General features: G+C 37.6%; 1 protein-coding gene across 2 annotated transcripts in view; it reads right to left on the reverse strand.

The window, feature by feature from the left end:
* LOC134804046 (WD repeat-containing protein 47) overlaps positions 1-19,790 on the reverse strand; it is a 102,353-nt gene that overhangs the window by 55,894 nt on the left and 26,669 nt on the right. The window contains exons 1-2 of one of the 2 annotated variants that reach the window (XM_063776926.1): positions 11,624-11,993; positions 10,330-10,750 (exon numbers count right to left, since the gene is read on the reverse strand). The exons of the other annotated variant lie outside the window; for it this stretch is intronic. Of the exons in view, the coding sequence (XP_063632996.1) occupies positions 10,330-10,750; positions 11,624-11,868 (666 nt within the window). The 5' untranslated portion in view covers positions 11,869-11,993. Of the gene's footprint in view, positions 1-10,329; positions 10,751-11,623; positions 11,994-19,790 lie in introns of those variants that run through there. 2 annotated transcript variants of the gene reach the window in all.

Below are 19,790 nucleotides of genomic sequence, written 5' to 3' on the forward strand. Positions count from 1 at the left end.
GGCATCATAGCCAAGATAGAAAGTTAGCTCAATTACCTGATGGAAGGCGGAGATGCGTTTGGGGGGCAGCAGTTGAGGAGGCTTGTCGACTAAATTTTCCATGGAGTGACGACTGAAGAATCCTTGCTTTTGGAAAGAGGTGTTACTTGTATAGGACGCGCGGTTAAATTTAGTCGCAGGAGCAACTATTCGATTGCCGTTTTCGTCGTCATCTTCCCACTCGGTAACGACCTCTGTGCGGACGTCTTCAAGCGAACGCGAGCGGCTGCACGGGCAGGCCGCCGCCGGCGCCGGGTTGGGGTGTCGCAGCTGACGCGGAGGTCTCTCCCTACTGTAAAGATCCGAGTGACTCGGTGTGGGTGCTCCGGCTGATCTGTAGCTCGGAGATAAGAAATAATAGTCCCGAGACTTATTGCTGTACGCGCTCATCCCGGAGAAATCCGAATACGTAGAACCTTTAGATGATGATGTTTTGAAATTCCTCAAATCCATCGGATCCGGCGGCCTGAAGTAAAAATTGGGTTGCGCCTGGCGGGAAAGCGGCGGCCAAGGTCTGAACGGCGCGTCAACATAATGTGACGGTTTAGACTTCATTTTAGATCGTGGCACATCCGAGCGCAACGTACTCAGTCGGTTCCGTGCGGATGTAGCCGAGGGAACAGCGCTACTGCTGTCACGGGCAGCGGAGCTGCGCGGGCGCGGGCCCACCACCCGTGCTGCACCACTATCCACCACGCGTTAGACAGAGATGAGAACATAGAGAAAGGCGCGCTTGCGTTCCGCTCGATCCGTTGAATGCGAATATAAGTGAAAGGGGTAGCCCGTGCGCGGTCAACGCGTCGAATGCGCTCAGATAAGAAGTCTCTGGCGAGCGAGCGAGATATCTTCTCCTGTTTACAACTACCGACTATTAAATACAACCTTAGTACCAACAAATTATTGCTATCATTACAATAATGCGAACGTTGCTTTTACAAGCAGGTTGTTTGTTGTCACTTTCTATCGGAGGTACGAACCTAGCCGAGATACGTTTAAAATATACGTGAATATGTCTTATAAGGCATCGATCAATATTGCTGAATATTTATGTAATTATTCCAAGTGGAGTGAATTCGAAATCGTTCATTTTTATTATTTTACGTAACGTATTAAGTTTTCCATCACGAATAAAGATTTACTATTCGGTCCAATGCACTCCATAAAAAGACATTGTGTTTGAGTTTCTTGGAATTGCCAGTTTTCGACATAACGTTTATCTCATCACGCGTGCATTCCACTTTCGCTTATTTCTTACGCCCGAACAGTTATTTACAAGGCACGCCACAAGTGAGAAACATATTTCATAATATTCAATTAACTCGACACTGCGCATTATAATTGCTTATTGATGAAGATGAGACGTAAAACAATAAGATAAATCAACTGAATATTGCGCACAACTCCCACACGCCCGCCTAGAAATAACGATGGAAAACTGAAATATTTAATTAGTTGCCTTATTTGTAGCGAGGGAACTCAAGGTTGTACCATATACAGATCATAGGCACAGTAATCATAAACAAGCTAATGTCAGTGGAACTCATCATAATCTTAATTTCAGCCTACGCGTGGAAAACGCGCATGCTAATTAGGCATAAGCATCAACAATACTGACCACAACAAATGCCTCGTGTTATACATCACGGCTATAAACGTTTCATGTCGCCGCGGACTTATGATAAAGAATACTGCTAGCAGAAAAAAACTAAACGTCTGATAAATTAATTAATAGTCGCGCAAAAACAATGATCGTAGAAACAATAACAGACGATAAGGTAATTAATACAATAGATTATTATTACCTCACGGTGTTGTGCAAACGCGACTGTACAGCCTATGACTTCATTATATGACTCACGGTGATGGCGGTTTACTTTAGCCGAAATTCCCTAAAGGAAGTACGTATATAGGTAAACATTTAATACTGACCGACGCCACATTACAAGTGAATCATTCGCCGGTCGGACATTTGTCTTTGTCTTCAATCAATTGGAACTTAATAACTGATTGATCAAAGAGTCAAACGGGCCAAACTGTAATTTTATGGAGTCGAGTTTCAGGATAAATGGGAATTGAATGAGTAGACCGGCCTTGTACGCGTTTAAGATGAGCTCTTTTAAGATACTGGGCTGCGGACGCTGCGGTGGCGGCCAATATTTGTTGCAAATGGTAACTATTCGCTTACTACTTCACGATATATGGACCCGTTGCATTGCGGCATCTAGATACCACATCAAAGTAGCGCGTAGCGTTCCAATTTAGTTTCATGTTTTTGCAAAACTCTGCAAATAAAACATGCATTCAACTAAAAGCTGAAACTGATTTAGATTTTATGATCGAAATCTAAAATCAAAAGCATAAGGTATACGGTATGCGATAATAATTATGAAATATGAATTATTGAGAACAGAGAAATATTTTTAAAATACATGTACGAACGGCGTCAAATTATGGTACCTAATATGCTAACGATCGCTCTGCGCATAATATCTGATGTAATAAATGAGATTTTAATAAATATGAATCAGTTATCGAATTCACTAATGAGATGATCGATGCATTGTTGGCCAAGGTTGGAATGCGAATGGTAGATGGTAGTACATATATACAAATAAACATAATTTTCCACTTAATAGCCTAATTTGATGCGAATAAGAAATTCATGATTTTTTGTGCGGTTTGTATAAATAAAACTTACACACGACAATATCGACATCGACACTATAGCCAATATCGTCAAGTCTAAATACTTATATCAAAAAACACATCGAATGTTGTCCAACGTTGCTGACGCTGGGAGTGATTGCAAATTGCAATTTTATTGAGTTGATTGCGTCGTCAAGGTCATTACTTAAATGTGAAGAGTACCACTACAGTACTATACAATCGTCTTGCTCGATTTATTTAATCAACAAATCGTTACTTTTGATTAGTGAGCGCATCAAAGACTCGGGCACCTATACCTTCTCTTCTTCGTGCAGCGTGAGCAGTGGGTGTTATCAAAACAATGACACGCCAAATGGCCTAAATGGATATGGTGAACTTTTGTGGGTCTACGTTTACTTCCCTTTTGACGAATTAAGGCCAGAGCAGCGCCAATAAGGGTTTTTTGCCCATATGTATATTATTAAATTCCTTATAATGTAACGAGAAATAAATGTACTGCAACTATATGGTTAAACGCATTTTTTACAGCGTATACTCGTATTGAATAACTTATTTTTCTGAATATCCATACATTTTGGTGCAGCCGTGCTGCCTGTGACGTCACAAGCAAGGTTCGTTTATACTCGCGGTGCACGGGCCATATTTATTTTCTCAATTTCTAAGTTTATGGGGTACAATAGACAGCAGGTATATTAGGTAAGCATACAAGGTGATTCATGAGACGTGAGCAGGACTACTCCTGCACACTCAATAACTGATAATTGATCGATCACCGTCGTATTTGGGTGAAACAACCACACTTTTTCCTATTTTTTTACTTTTTGGTGAGGGCTAGTTTAATTCTCTACAATCATGGTTACCCTACAAGACCTAATCAATAAACATAAAACCTCTTTAACCGTAATTACAGCGTTTTGATTACGAAGAAAATAAACTGTCAAACTTGAGTGAGATACGAGTTTTCAAAAGTAACCAGACCGTGATGACAGTGATGACATTCAATTTGACACAGAGTATCGGTAGTTTAGTATTCTAATTTTAGGGTGACCATGCATGTCGTAAATAAATTAATAACTTTTTTTTTCAACACGACTAGAAAATGAACGCTAATCTCACCAATACTGATACGAAACAGTTGCTTATAATTTACGAACTGCGCAATGTTAGTCCTGCTCACGTATCCCGAATCAGCCTGTATATGAAACACTTGAATATCAAGGAAAGTAGATTTGATTCTATATTCCAATAAAATCATGCATAGAGCTAATTCCCAACTAGTGCCTCCTCTCTCCTCTTGGGAAATAGCGGGACACCATACTCGTAGTTTTTAGACATCACAATATTAAAGCACGTATTTATATGCTTATAAGTATATAAAGGAGGCAAAAAGTCTGAAAACATCTTCAACACAGCGGTAGCAATGCAAATCTGGAATAAAGTGTTAAAGGCCTAAACTGTCGTGAGACAAAATGTAAATATTGTCATGATTTAGTACCGACCGGTACGGGTGCGCGGCGTCGTGCCCATTAAAGGAGGTATAGGTCGGCCGCTGCCTCCGAGCGAGCCATGTAAAACGACCTAGAAAACATAATACTTGCGCGGAATTTTTTGATATACGGAGAAAAAATCGGACGATTGCGAGTCGGACTCGCCCACCAAGCGTTCCGTACTTTTTAGTATTTGTTGTTATAGCGGCAACTGAAATACGTCATCTGTGAAAATTTTAATTGTCTAGCTATCACGGTTCTTGAGATACGCCAGGTGACAGACAGACGGACAGCGGAGTCTTAGTAGGGTCCCGTTTTACCCTTTGGGTACGGAACCCTAAAAAGTAGAAGATTGAGCATGACGCGTTTATAACACGCGGTAGAGAAGCCAATATAATTTATAATGTAACCATTGCATATAGAACAGGACAAAAGACATACATACCTACAACATAGTGTTTCAACAACATTTCGACTTATTTTACTGATAGCATGCGGCATGGCCACCATATGGCCTCTATTCTTAAGTAACAACTTTATCAATATTTTGCTACAGTAAAAACTAACTATAGAGATCTACAACTGACGAAATACACTCTTACTTTCAATAGTACATTGTAGGAGAGGACGGAAAACCGCTAAAAGATGGACGAGTGAGTTTGGGGGCCGACACGTTAGTGGAGGCCCTCGAATAATACGAGTCCATGTTTAGCGTTTCCGGCCGAGGCATTACATAGTGCTTTTCACTACTGCGAGGAAATAAGAAAACATTTGCATAACTATAAGTACTAGCCCGCGATTTCTCTGGTAGCAAATTACTAGCCACTGCCTGTGCTGTCTCTTGAATTTTTGGCGTCACCGTAAGAATATCATTTTCTTCACTAGAAGAACTCATTTTTATAGCGAGCGTAGATACGTGTTTCTTATATTTTATAGTACTATATAGTACTATTCAGTGAGAATTTTCCGATCCCGCCTTTTTTTACTTTTTTATCACATTTAAGAGGCGTTTTTCTGTTGTTTGCTTCAAACCGACTCTAAACTTAGAAGCGTTTTTGCTAAAAAACCACAAACAGCTCCAAAAGTAAAAAACGCCTTAAGCGTGAATCGAATGAACTGACTGAATGAATGAATAGTTTGACATTTCGTTTTTTTTTTAAACAAGAAATTGGTCCTATAAATAACCTAAATTTATTTTTGAAGGAAACAGTTGCGCCAAAAAAGACCTTTTATTGATTTTTATGTTTTAAATTAGATTCATTGCTGTAGCGAACTGTCACCAATGACAGATGATGATAACAATGAAACATTGTAGTAGTGGTGGTTCAGGTGCTACAGCTATTGCCTACTTTCCAGCTTGGTTTTAGACCATCTACGAGCCCCGATGCACATGTTTTCGTCTAGTGAGACCATTTTTTGAGGTTCTCGCGTTTGTTCAAAAATAATGTTTTTGTTTAAAAATTACTGATATTTAATGCTTATACTAATGTAATTTAATTTTATATGGTAATACTCTGCAATAACTAAATCCAAATACAAGAAATACCGTTTGTACTCAAAGAAAAAAAATAATTATTTTTTATTTTTTTTATTGACGGGTAGGATTACAACATATGTGAAAATCTCTAATCTAATCTGTGTGCTCTGCCAATGTACTGACAATTTTGTTTCGAGCCCATGCATGCAGCAGTGCTGTAGGAGAGGACAATATGATTTGGACAACGTTTTTGAAAAGTCCTTTTTTTCAGCAATAAAAGTCTCATGCAATTTTATTATACGTTCAAAATAAACTACATTAAACATTGCTATTATGGTTCCCATTACTGGATCATTTTATGTTCATGTGTAAAATTTATTAAAATAAACAAAATTGTTGCGTGGAACTAGACGAAATAATTTGCATCGGGGCTCGTATTGCCACATTTCCGAACAGTGGCGTGAAAAATACATTTGCTGACCGATTAGGACTACGCATTTTTGTTTATAAAAAAATTACAAAACTTACAAGTGGCTTTTAGCTGTTTAACTTCGTTTAGTAAGACAGTGGATCTTCTGCACATTATTACACCTATTCCGTAGCTTTGGTTGCGTTAGAAAATAGCAAGGGCACAGTATAGAGCCAGTTGTGATTTTGCAAGCCTGAACCATTCTTATGAAATGTATAAATAAGTACTTACTTACTTACTTCACTTACTTGGTTGGCGCGATGACCCAAAATGAGTCTTGGCCTCCAACCTCCAACACAAGAGCACACCACTTTGATCGGTCCAGAGCGGTATCCCGCCAGCTTTCCCTGACGCCGAGCTCACGGAGATCTGCCTCCACTCTATCTGCCCAACGGTATTTAGGATGACCAACAGGATGTATAAGTAAAAGCAAGATATAACTAAAGTTCTATGAAGATTGTTTCATTAAATTTACAATCTCGTATTTCTATTTACAACATAAAAGGACTTCATATAAATAGCTTAGCAGAATAGACGTTTAAACAGAATATAGAATTACAAATATTAATTTAGCTATGCGGTAATTTAATTTATTTATTGCATAAATATAGCCATGATCAATGTAACGTTATATGACTTACTATTAGTACTTAGGGGTCTATAATTTCATGAGGTGAACTTTTGTCCCCGAGAAAACTTGTTATAAAGTAGAATATAATAAACCCCTGCTTTTTCTAAGTATTAAATAAAACAGTAATTTACCTAAAAGCAACTAGCCTATTGATACCGTTTCAATGGGAGTCGGTTTCCCGGCGCTCGGCTTGTCCACGGTAGGTATATAAACTTTTTACTACCGCTTTTAATGGTAATGAATAATGCAGAGTATATTTAATGTCGTAAAGACTTTTGATACGTTTACTGAATCGTTCTCGGTTGTAACGAACGATAACTAAGACAGACAGTACAATAGTACTAATAGATAGGGTATATGGAAATTGCCAAGACTGTGATACAAACGGATGAGCGGCGCAAGGCATCTTAGCAACGTGAGGCTGATATTGTCTATTCTAGCCTTTTTATTTTTCTTCAAAGTACCTACGTACAACTTAAAATCCAATATTATTATCTATAAGTTGAATTAACGGGGCTTCATTTTATGTATGGGTCAAGCTGGCTTTGCTAGTTTATTTCACGTATTGGTTTATAAATTTAACACTGTTAGACCAAAAGTCAATTTCCTCGCAACAATGGGTAGCGTTAGGTACCTAGTGTACCTACCTATGTAAGCTGCACTGCATACTCGTGGAATGCACCATGACCGTGATACGTCCGACGTCCACAGTCGAAGAAAAGAGATGAATCATTGAAAGTATTGAAACATTTCGCCAAACAGATTAGGAGATGATCTTGAGTTATTGTCGCTCGGGCCATTTGAGTGTCCACTTGGCCTTTACCAGCTGAGTGCTGTTTAAACAGATTCAATTTATTATATTTGAATATGTAAAATTGTAAATGCTCCACGTTCTTCTTGTCGCGAGGTGAAGTTAGTTTTTTTAGGGTTCCGCACCCATAGGGTAAACACGGGACCCTATTACAAGTCTTCGCTGTCAGTCTGTCTGTCACCAGGCTGTATCTCATGAACTGTGATAACTAAGGCAGTTGAAATTTTCACAGATGATGTATTTCTGTTGCCGCTACAACAACAAATACTTAAGTTGGGCTCCCATACAACAAACGTGATTCTTTTTCCGTTTTTTGCGTAATGGTACGGAACCCTTCTCGTGCGAGTCCGACTCGCCCTGGGCCGGTTTTTTAAATATTGCGTAACGAAAAGCATATAAATTGGCTAAATAGAATGATCAGTGGCTGAAATGTCCTTCCATATTCTCCTTCCCCTTATTCCTTATTCTTGTCCGTCCTAGTTTTGTTATTGTCCTTTGCATTGATTTTTTTGTTTAATTGTTCAGTGGAAGTTCAGTGCTTGTTATGAGTAATAACAATAACTTCTACAGTTCATATATAACTAATTGTATTCAATATAACCAAACCAACGGTTGGCGTAAAAATTTATTCCATTAGTGATATTTTATGTTTTTAGAGCGCTGGAAGTTAAGTGTTCCCAATTCCCCCTATAAAGTTCCTACTATAGTGAACACACGTCAATAAATACGGCCTGGGGCCCATTTCTCGAACGGTATTAGTCTAATATTATTATTGTGTTGCCATGGTAACCCATACAATTTGACAGTTCATGGAGTAATAATATTAGTCTAATGCTTTTTGAGAAATGGGCCCCAGTATGTACATACATGGTATTAGTTTGTTGTAACTTGTACAACAATGTTAATAATAGAATGGTAAGACGATACAGAATGTAAGGTTAATCAACCACATTCACGCGAGCGTAACGACGGGTGAACATTAGCATCGAAGCTGGCCAGCATTCCGCCATTGTTTTTATACAGGGTGTCCGACTCAATATGGATACGAAGGATCAGGACCTTAAGCGCTACCATTTTGACCCCCAAGTATGATGAAATTAATGGTTTCGGAGAATCAGGAGTGATCCGTCATATCTGGTTAATATGCAGTAGATTCTGGTCTCCTTACACAAAGGGTATATTTATTTAGGTACCTATATATTGCTTTTTGGAATAGTCATGTTACAAAAGTCATTAGTCATTTCCAAAAATATCATACAAGCACGAACAATATTGATACTAGGTACATGGATGGCAGATACTAAAGCATACTTTAAAAAAACATAGATACCTTTGACAGCGTACGCCAAGCCATAAAACAGTTCTAAGCGTTCTTAGCGCTATGGTTACGACAACTCACACGTCGTGTTGTCTCGTTTTCGCTACCTAAATGTTGTCTGGAATACCTAGATCCCTACGAAAGAAAAGACCGCTTGCTTGTCACCATTTTTGTAGTCTGAATTTTTTTTTGAACTGTGCAATAAAAAAATAACTACCTGTAATTTTTATAAAAGACTGGCATTGTACCTTGCTGAAGATGTATTCCGAGTAGAACAGAATATACGTAAAATAAAATAAGCTTAACTTTCGGTGACAATAAGCCGAATTTGCCTCGTGCCCGAGGTCTTTATATTTTATTTTGTATACTTCGTCACCAGAGAAGCTTTTGATTGACGTACGATCGTGATTGGGTGACATTTTGTTGTTGACAGATTGGAATTAAAATATTGAGTTTGTCAAAGGCCCTCGTCATCGAATCGCTTTGCTTTAGATTACGTTTTAATGGAAACCTTTAGTTCAAAGGCGCCTTAAAGTCAGTTTATTTGTTACAATGTTAATTTTGAACGGCGTCCAGTGTATATTTATCTACTTCCATGAAAACGTACACAAAAGCTTAAGTCATTTGCGGTTTTTCCTTGAGAACACTTATTATAGGTAATTTGCAAAAAGACGCACGAACTAAGTGCATTCGGCGTTAGCGGTGCATGTTGCCTGCATCGTGACACGCAATTGAATAGGAAGGAACGAATACTCTTTCCGACGCAATGCAACTTCACGCTCGATGAAGATTAACGGAACGAAAAAACCATTGAACCCTCATTACTTCGGTTCCGTATACACCTCAGGTTTCGACGAACTATTCCTACATAACTGCTTTTTTGTAGGCAAATATTTACACCTTCTATGATCGCTCCTTGACACGACTTCCCACGGCAACTACAGTGTTACAATAATGAGTACAACATTAACAGCATCTAAGACGAAATGCTGTGTCATTCAAAAGAAGTAGCGCATAACATTAGAAATCATCTTAGAACAAAAGAAGTTAATTAAAATTGGAAATTCGATGTTCTATTCAAACATATTCTAATAAACATAATAAACATGATCTCTTCATGAATACATCGGTAATTGCACTTGCTCACGTTAAATTATAAGCCATAAGTCTCAATTTGTACGAACACTCGTCCATTTTCCTCGCAAAATAAATTACCTATTCACTGGACGAATGGGGTGATGAGGTAATTCATGTTGTTTATTCATCAGTGAATTTCTCAAAAGCGTCATTGTAGTTTCATTCGAGTTGTACTCAATATTGACCAAATTTGATGACCTTTTGGCCCTTTAAAAGGATGACGATGTTAAGGCATTACATTCAAACAAAATATAACGTGATTGGAAAGGGAGATCATTTATATAAATCCGTACCTTGTTATGTCCGAATGAGAATGTATCTTCATCTGCTATCGTGGAGATGGGAGTGTGCCTGTCGCTGTCCCAGTTTAAGTGCCAGTTGTCTAACGAGTCTGTGGAGGATTTCTTTGTATCGATGGAACTCTTTCTGGACAAGGAGTAGTTGCTGCCGACGTAATCTCGTTTCATGTCCCTGATACCGTTGCTTGAGACGGAGTCTCTTCTGTTATAGTTGACCACGTTTGCGCGGCTGACGAGGTTTGTAAATGATCCCATGGAGTGCCTTTTGTTGTTGTATCTTTGGGTGGGACTGGGTGTCTCCCTGCGCGGAGGGGTGACGGACGGGCTGTGCGGGCGCCGCAGAATGCTCGGGAATGAAGAGGGGTGATCCATCTCGCGAGCTGGCGACCCCGCCAGGCCCAAGGAATCTCTTCGCCTGTTTAACAACATGCGTGGTTTTACAACTTGTATTACCGGATCACATTAGCGCTAAGCACCTTAGTCCTGTGCCCTGCTTTTATCTAAATAAGTTTTAAATAAATAAATAAAATTATAGCACAATTTTACACAGATCAATCTAGTCCCACGGTAAGCTCAATAAGGCTTGTGTTGTGGGTACTAGAGGACGATATATATAATATATTATGATATATAAATACATATATACATAGAAAACATCCATAACTCAGGAACAAGTATTTGTGATTGGTAATTACACAAATAAATGCCCTTACCAGGATTCGAACCCGGGACCCCCTGCTTCGTAGGCACTAGGCAAGGTCACTACCGACTAGGCTAGGAGGCCAGCCGAGTTATATGTAAAGTATGTAGAAAGAACAAAGCGTAGTCCAAGATAGCAGTTGCATTCGATTTTAATAACTTATCAACTGGCGCGACTATGTATGGGATAACAATTAAAATACATGTGTAAAGTATCAAAACCGTACTACAAACACCTAATTACATGGATGATTTGATGACCATTGAAAACCATTGATGGAAATTTTTGTAGGTACTTTGTAATAAAGGATAATACATAGATTTTTTAGGGCAGCAGTTAATTTTCGCTGTTTTAAATGAGTAATTTTTAGTAGTGTTATACCAAACGAGCGGTATTTTATAATACCTTTAAGACTTACATAATCTAGGACTATAATTAACATAATTAAAACATAAATTTGCAATGCCACTTAAGAAGACGAGATGAAACAGAAGAAACATTCCTCGCGACATAAAGACAGCATTGTTTATAGACAGGGCACAAGCTATGATGCGCGCGTCAGAACATAACATAAATATTATTGCCTACCTGATAATGAGCCCATTAGACGGCGACACAGACTCCCTATAGTATCCAGGAGAGGATTCCCTGCTGCTGTGTAGGTATAGAGACGATCTATAAGGAGAGCTGCAGGCATGCCTTCCGTGCACATCACAATGAGGGTCGTGCTCCACGGTCGAACTGACATAAGGCGAGCGCCGCCCTTCTAAGTTCATGTTCCCAAACATAGAGTCCAGCTGACGCATGGCAGCTACCTTCTTCACAACACTCATCTTCACTGACACGATCGCGAAGTATAAAGACAACAAAGTATTAACGTACGTCCTCCAAGTATGCTGCGAGGCGACTGGACAGAACGGACGGCATTGGTGCGCACAATACGAACGACGATGACTCACTGCGCGCGAGCAAGTACGATTATCGACGTGTCCTACAATTACATATATACAATAAATAAGTGACAAGGTAAATAATGGTCCAGAGTACAACTTAGAGCCATCAATAATAAACAAGCAGTACGTGGGTGGAAGTCCATGCCAAGGTCGCAACGATGTACTCTCGACTCAGAAAAACCTACGTTCGTGCAATTTTAAATATGTATTAACAAGATTATTGTAAACATTATCTTAGTATACGGCTTCTACATAGAACGTAGGTTGATACTAAGATCGTTCTATAACCAGTTTATCTCAACAGTTATGCAAAAATATTATCAGCCATGCCATAGGTACTTATCAAGATCCTTGGTATCGGAATAGAGACGTTGACATACTTTCGACCTAAAAAACAAGTGTTTTTTTAAACGAGGTTGTTCTTCAATTATGTCATTCTTCCAGTGCTTACTTATTCCCGCAAGTAGTAGTGAACCACTATTCGGGATTTTTCTAACACACGTAATCACGTATGTATATAATATACCTATATCAGCCGTATACAAATCGTTCCCAGTATTCCTACCATAACAAATGTTAACAAATCCAAAAACATAACCCTTTTTGAAAAGACCCAGATGAAAATCAACAGAAACTAGCTGTAAAACACTTTGTAATAATGTAATAAACCATTTATTGTTAGAAAGTGAGTATTAGAAATGATGTTTATGTTACATAAAGTGTCATCTGGTCATCTTAGCCCTTTTCCTGTTGCACCTTTAAGAATTCCGGCGTCCGTTTGGCTATCTGCTCCCATGACATTAAGGCGTAAACACTATTTTTTACGAAAGCGAGTCATTAAGACATTCTAAATCAGAAGGGGAAATTAGGCCATGATATTGGGATTGGGCCAGTTACCTCACGACATTTTTATTTACCGAAATAATTTTCATACCCAACCAAATCGACACAGAACAATCAATTGTGACGACCGTCGATTCGTTCTAAATAACTTTCGTTTATATAAAAACTGTTGAATAATCATTGCGATACCGTAACAATTTTGATTGCGTTTTGTTTAAATGAACGGTCATTACCCTTGTTATTAGAAACGCTTTGTTTTTATTAGATCGTAAGAAAACGGCTTCCATTACTAATTAAAGGACTAAATGTCCCTTTACATTGGTTTTACATTTTTCGCGATTTTAGTTATAATTGAGAACAGATGTAGTGCATAATTATTGCCCATCGTACTTTCACGGTAACTTACGCACGTGTCTTGCTATTTCACTCAATCTCTGTACAAAAAGTACTGATATTGACTGCTAGTTAGCATGACAAATACGAACGTTTACGAGAAAATACGATGGAAAACAATTATGCACTACAGGTGTAGGTACAGGTGTACCTCTATCTTTGCCTTTGTCAGTAAATAATGTTGTCCCCAATTTCTTCTCGTTACTTTTTTAACCTGATCATCAGTAATTATTTAATAAAACATCAGGATCGTTCGGACTCTGATAAGAACATTCCGAAATAACTCCCCCGCAAAATTGTTTACTAAATTTTCAGTTAACATTCCCTGCAATAAATACTTCACATATTACAGGTCCGATCTCTTTCGCCAAGTTCGTACATAAAATCGGTAGCGGTAAGACACTTTCATGTACATTTTCCCACAGTCTCACAACCGCTAGGTATTTGTTAAAAAAATACCGAGATCGTATTACTCGGGTTGCAGCATAGTGCAAGCCTCTTAAACATTGAAAAAAGGGTATTTACATATAACCCAATATGCAATAAGCTTACTTAGAATAGTTAGAATAGCGTGACTATTCGAACAGAACATTTTCAAAGTATCCGAACACTAAAATTAACCATAATTATAACTACCAACGGTCGGTCCAAAAGCCCTATTAATGAATACTATAGCAACGTATAGTCACATTAATTAATTGTCAAACAAAGAGCAGCTGGCGCGTAGGTTTGCAATCTAGTAATTAAATAAATATATATGTTAGTATAGCTGTCGTTTAATCGTTTCAGGAAGTCAGTGTTTACGCGGCAATAAATGACGATAAAACTAGATGGCAATTGATTATAAATAAAATAGTATCGAATGCGCAGTTTATTCTCTAGCTAGTATAATTAATACCTATACTTACCTAAGAAAAAATTGCGCGACGCATAAGTGAAACCTTAGTTTACCAAATTTTTTACGAAATCAAAGTATGGTTCAAATATAATTTAACAGGGCAGATCAAAATAATCATTTCGTTTTCTACTGTAAACATAATAATGCCATAAGTTTGACGGTCGAAAAAAAAAAACATTCAAACCCTACGAAAAAGCATCATCAGTGCGATAATATAATGGGGTTTAGCCGGTTTAACCATGGGTTAGCAATAGGTAATATTAAGGTTTAACTTTTGGCCACTATAAGTTACCCACCCACTGAGAACATAGTTTACCCATTGTCGATAATGGCATTAGCGCTATGTGGCCGAACCACCGATAGCATACGCAAATACAAGATAACTAAACAGAGATCCCTTACCTCGGCAAAAGCCTTTCAATGGACGTATTATCTTTGCAATGGATAAACGACGAGCTGGCTAGTTCCATCTGGTAAGGACTACCCTAGGGTTTTTAGCGCTTATTATATTTTATTCTTTATATCATGTCATAATGAACTATTGAATTATTTATACAAACCCCACAAAAATATTAAGATGAGATAAGCCTATGCAAAACCCATACAAAACAATTTGACTTTTCAATAGGTTTTGTTTGCCGCAGACACAGGAGCTCAGGCAAAGTGATAGTTTAGACGTAAAAGCACTCCCGTTACGTAGAGCAAGCGATAATTTTCTTGGAATAAATACCATTACCCTAACACAGTTGCTTGACGTGAAGCCAAAAAACTGGTCTAGTGCATTTTGGACCAAGCAAAATGGAGGATTCCGTACCTTTGTTAATCTGCTCTTAGGCACGGAAGCACGGAACCTTAAATTGTAAATCCTTCCATATAAACTTTTACTTTCCATACGTTCTTCAATTTTTAAGTCGTAACAAGGTATGTATTATATAATTTTCATACAAACAAAATGGATCAACTTGAGTAGAGTAAATCAAAACATAATGTAAAATACATACCGAAGATCAAGTGGAAGGCTATATTTGCAAATAGGTTTTTTATACATACCTGATGAGTATCGTACCGTTCCTTTATTTTATTATTCAATATAATTTACCAAATTAAGCATATAAATGCATTTCGTTTTTATGCAATTCAATCACATAAAAATGAGCAATATTTTTATGACATAATTGTATTAATATCTGGGAGACCGAGCTCTGCTCGGAAAACATAAAAACTGAAAAATGCGCGTTTTCCCAGAGATAAGACCTAGCTAGATCGATTTATCGCCCCCGAAAACCCCCATATAGCAAATTTCATCGAAACCTTTAAGGCAGTTTCCGAGATGCCCGAAATATACTCGTATATATAAATAAATAAACAAGAATTGCTCGTTTTAAGGATATAAGATATAAATGTTCTCATTAGCTTTTTGAACGCTTAACTTAAACTACCGTGACCTTTTACTAACGTTTGCCACGATATTAATAAACGTGCTATTTATAAAAAAAGGTTCCCATATAGCAAATTTCATCAAAATCGTTAGAGCCGTTTCCGAGATCCCCAATATATATATACATATAAATAAATAAATAAACAAGATTTGCTCGTTTAAAGGTATTAGATATGTCTTAAGTATACAAACCTTAGACACGTCAATTAACATGTGACGTGCGAGATTAATAGATTATAGATCTCAGGGGTGCGGTCCTGAATTTCAAGTCAAGACAATTGAATAACTCCGACGTCTTATACTAATTTCCGAATTTAACTGTTACTCAAGTTTGTATGAGGAGTAAATTTTAATAAGACTTGGCTACAAAAAACTGTAAATATTCTAAGACACCTTTTTTGGGGAAAAAATATTTTTTCACCTCAGCAACTCGAACAAGGGTACTTTGCTTCTTAAAAACAGTGAGCAAAACGCGATTTTGCTCACTGAGTCATTTTGTCTCACTCAGTGAGCAAAAACCCCATTTTGCTCACTGAGCGTGTTTCACTCAGTGAGCAAAATGCGATTTTGCTCACTGAGTGAGACAAAATGACATTCAAGTGACCTTTATAGTCAAATGTCATTTCAACATGCGGGGTCTAATACAAGTTCGATATACTTGGGTTCTATTATTTCTGTCCCTCTAGGTATGTTCTCACTGCTTAGGGTGAAAAATTTTGTGTACTACTCGAGATCAAAGTTATTTACATCTCGTGCGCTTTTGAATCCCTTACTACGCTCAAGATTCTAAATTAGATTCACTCGCTACGCTCGTGAATCTATTATAGAATCTTTCGCTTGCACGGGACTCAAAATAAGCACTCGAAGAAATATCAAACTTTGATCTCTTGTTGTACAAATAACTATTGAATCTCGTAGAAAAATAAATCTTGCTACATCTGTTTGCTATGAAATAAAGTCAGACGCACAAAGCTATGGATATTGGATAGTAAGTATGTAGTTGCAAAAATATCGTATGTCATACAAAGTGAGATAAAAGGGATTTAATTAGGACGCCATTACAAATGGTTGGTTTTCGTTTTAAGCTGTGTATAACTTTATGAAAACGAATATAGAGATATTTAGTATTCATAGTTCCTTAACATCGCTGAAATCTTAAAGACCTGATTAACTGGTGCGTCTAATACGATTAATTCACAAATTTCACGGTTCCTTGACTGGGTGATAAGTTCTGAGAGAATTAAATTACACCCACTCAGAGATGAGAACAAAAGCTACAACTACGGGCTAAATGGATTACTATCGGAATCGGAAGTAGGGGAGATATAAAAGGACCCGGGTGTCCGAACCTTTTTTTATAAATAGCACGTTTATTAATATTGTGGCGAACGTTAGTAAAAGGTCACGGTAGTTTAGGTTAAGCGTTCAAAACGCTAATGAGAACATTTATATAAAAATATTAACTGAATTTGCATTCATATTTAGATAAGGATTTATTATTTGCAGACTAAAAAAATACATTAGTGTCAGGATTTTTTGTGAAAATGTAATGACATGATTAATTGATTATGGTTAGAACGAGAGCTATTCCCGGAAAAGGTATATGAGAGCAACGAGACTAGTTAGTGTTCTACATTATCACTAAACCTTATAAAACAAAGTTCCCGCCGTGTGTCTGTCTGTTTGTGTGTTTGAATGTTTGTATGTGTGTTCGCGATAAACTCAAAAACTACTGAACATATTTTCATGTGGTTTTCACCTATCAATAGAGAGGTTTAGGTCTATAACTTGTTAACCCGTGCGAAGCCGGGACGGGTCGCTAGTGAAAATAAAAGATAGGTACTGGAATTATATCCTTTTTAATTCCTCGCCGTAAGAGCTTGCATTTGTTTTATATATCCAGTAGGATTGCAAGCACTTAATTATAAGCAGGCGTAGGCGTGTGATAAGTAAAACGAACCGAAACATACTTAAATCATCATTACTTGGCTTAGGCTACAGGTCAATTCTTACGCTCAAAAGCATTAAAAAAGGTCACTCTGTAAACATGACCCGTTTTCAATGCTTTGGACTCTCTAAAGGGTATGTTTCAGATCTATACAGGCCACGCAACTCTATGTCGAATAAATGGTACCGAAAGTAGATTGGTTTAAGACATAACGGAAAATAATACTGAAACGATTGAAACTTTCATTTTGGAAATGGAAATTTTGATCCAATACGTAAATGTGAGCAGTTACCGAAAAATTTCCAAGTGGAATTTTCGCAATTTCGGAAACTTTCCGATGGCACATCAATATGCCAGACAGATCTGACGGCCACATCTGTCAACAATCTTTCCTTAACTTGTTGGTCAAGTTAAATAAAGGCTTTATTTTGCCTAAGTAACTTAGCTGCGAGTTTAAGCCAGCGTTGTTGTTAGTTCTGGTAAGTTTAATCCTCGGCAGAAATGTTAAGCGCCCTTTTAGGTGAATTATTTTACCCGTGCAGTCTTAGACAATATAGTCTATGTTACTGAATAGTACTGTATATGTTACTGTAAGAACCCATTTTAGTGAAAATGCGTGTTCCCTAGTTAAAACTTATTAACCATATCGCCTCAGTGAAAACGTTTCACTAGTAAAAGTAGTTTTCCGTCATGCCGCTGCATACTTAATATTCAATATTAATTTTAGTTATAACAAGTTTTGACTAGGGAAAACGCGTAAGTACTAATTGAAACTAGTTTTCACGGTATTCTGCCTAAGTTAAAAGATAGGTTACTTACACGAAACGCTAAGTATATTCTGAAATCAACCCAAATCTAAAATTTCTAATACAAAAGTTATCATAAGTAATCACAAGGATCATCCACTAGACTAAAAAAACGGGTTGCACTCCGGGAGTGCCGTCAGAAGTGAAAACTCAATGACATTGTAAGTTTTTCGATCAGGTCACGTGTACGTCTTACGAAGCGTCTTACGTCTTACGCTGTCGCGAGTTTAACATTTTTTTCAAAAAGTGCACAGCGCCGCTAAAGAAGTTTTCACTTCAAAAAGAGAGGTGTCCCGAAATGTTTTCGAATATTCTGATCAGCTTTAATCAAGTCCAGTCAGTTTGATTCAAGTTGTTTCCGAATTCCTAAGACGAGAATATTCGTGTAATTTTTTTTGGCATCCAATTTATGGGATTAAAACGTGTTTTTCCTTAAGCCTGGACTTCGATTACAAACTGTAGGTTATGTGGTAACCTACAAAATTATGAATAATTTAATAATTCAACATAATTTCACTCGGCGAGATCGAGTTTTTAAAAATTAAGTACAAGTACAGTCCGCCGTGGAGTTTGTCTGGCGGGTAACGTGTTCATTATGAAAGGAACTTGTTAAAGGTACCTATATAAGAGCGTGTGCAGGTCATTTTGAACGCCTTACCCGCTTAGCGATTTTTGTTGCTGACTGCAAAAAGTAACTGTTACTGAAATTTATTTAGAGTTTAAAAGCACATTTTGCATAACGGCATCAATAGCAAATATGTTTTGGCGTAAACATCGTATGACCAAGAAAGAAAATCACACTTGACGCTTTAAGTCGCTGGTTACGCATATACCTCAATGAATATTTAATAAGTTTGTTCGTAATTAATATGTCGAATATATGTAACTCCTTTCGTGAAATTAATTAAGAAGGCTTATAATTAGATTATTTTACGTAACTGCTCCAATAACGAATTCGAAAATCTTAAATGGATGCAATGGCGCCGTAAGCTGTGAAATTAATAGTCATATTAGCATACCTAACACAATTTGTCAGGAAAACAAACATATTAAACCGGAAATTAGTTACGAAGCTACACTAGCGTGCAAAAGTATTGCATCACTTTGCATTTTTTCAACTGCACCCAATATATTTGTAAACTGGTTAATTTTGCAAAATTATTTTAATGTGATCATGTTTCTTGAAGTTTTAGCTTTATGAAAAGTAAAAAAACATGGAAACCGGCCCAGTATTTTTCAAATTATCGGCTTTTTCCCGATTTGTGAGCGGTTTCACGTTATCACGCGCACGAGTTGCGAGCCCCTATAAAACGGGGGGTAGAGAAGGAGTCAGTCACTTATCAGAAGTTAATCGTTACATATCTCCGCATATTTTTCCGTGAAGAAGACCTGGAAAAATGGAAACCACTGAAGCTGAAGTCCGCCAAATCGTCCAGCCCCTGCAAACAGGGCGTAGCCAACGTTCAGTAGCTGCCG

The sequence above is a fragment of the Cydia splendana genome, chromosome Z (genome assembly GCF_910591565.1).
Source record: "Cydia splendana chromosome Z, ilCydSple1.2, whole genome shotgun sequence".
Classification (NCBI taxonomy): Eukaryota; Metazoa; Arthropoda; class Insecta; order Lepidoptera; family Tortricidae; genus Cydia; species Cydia splendana.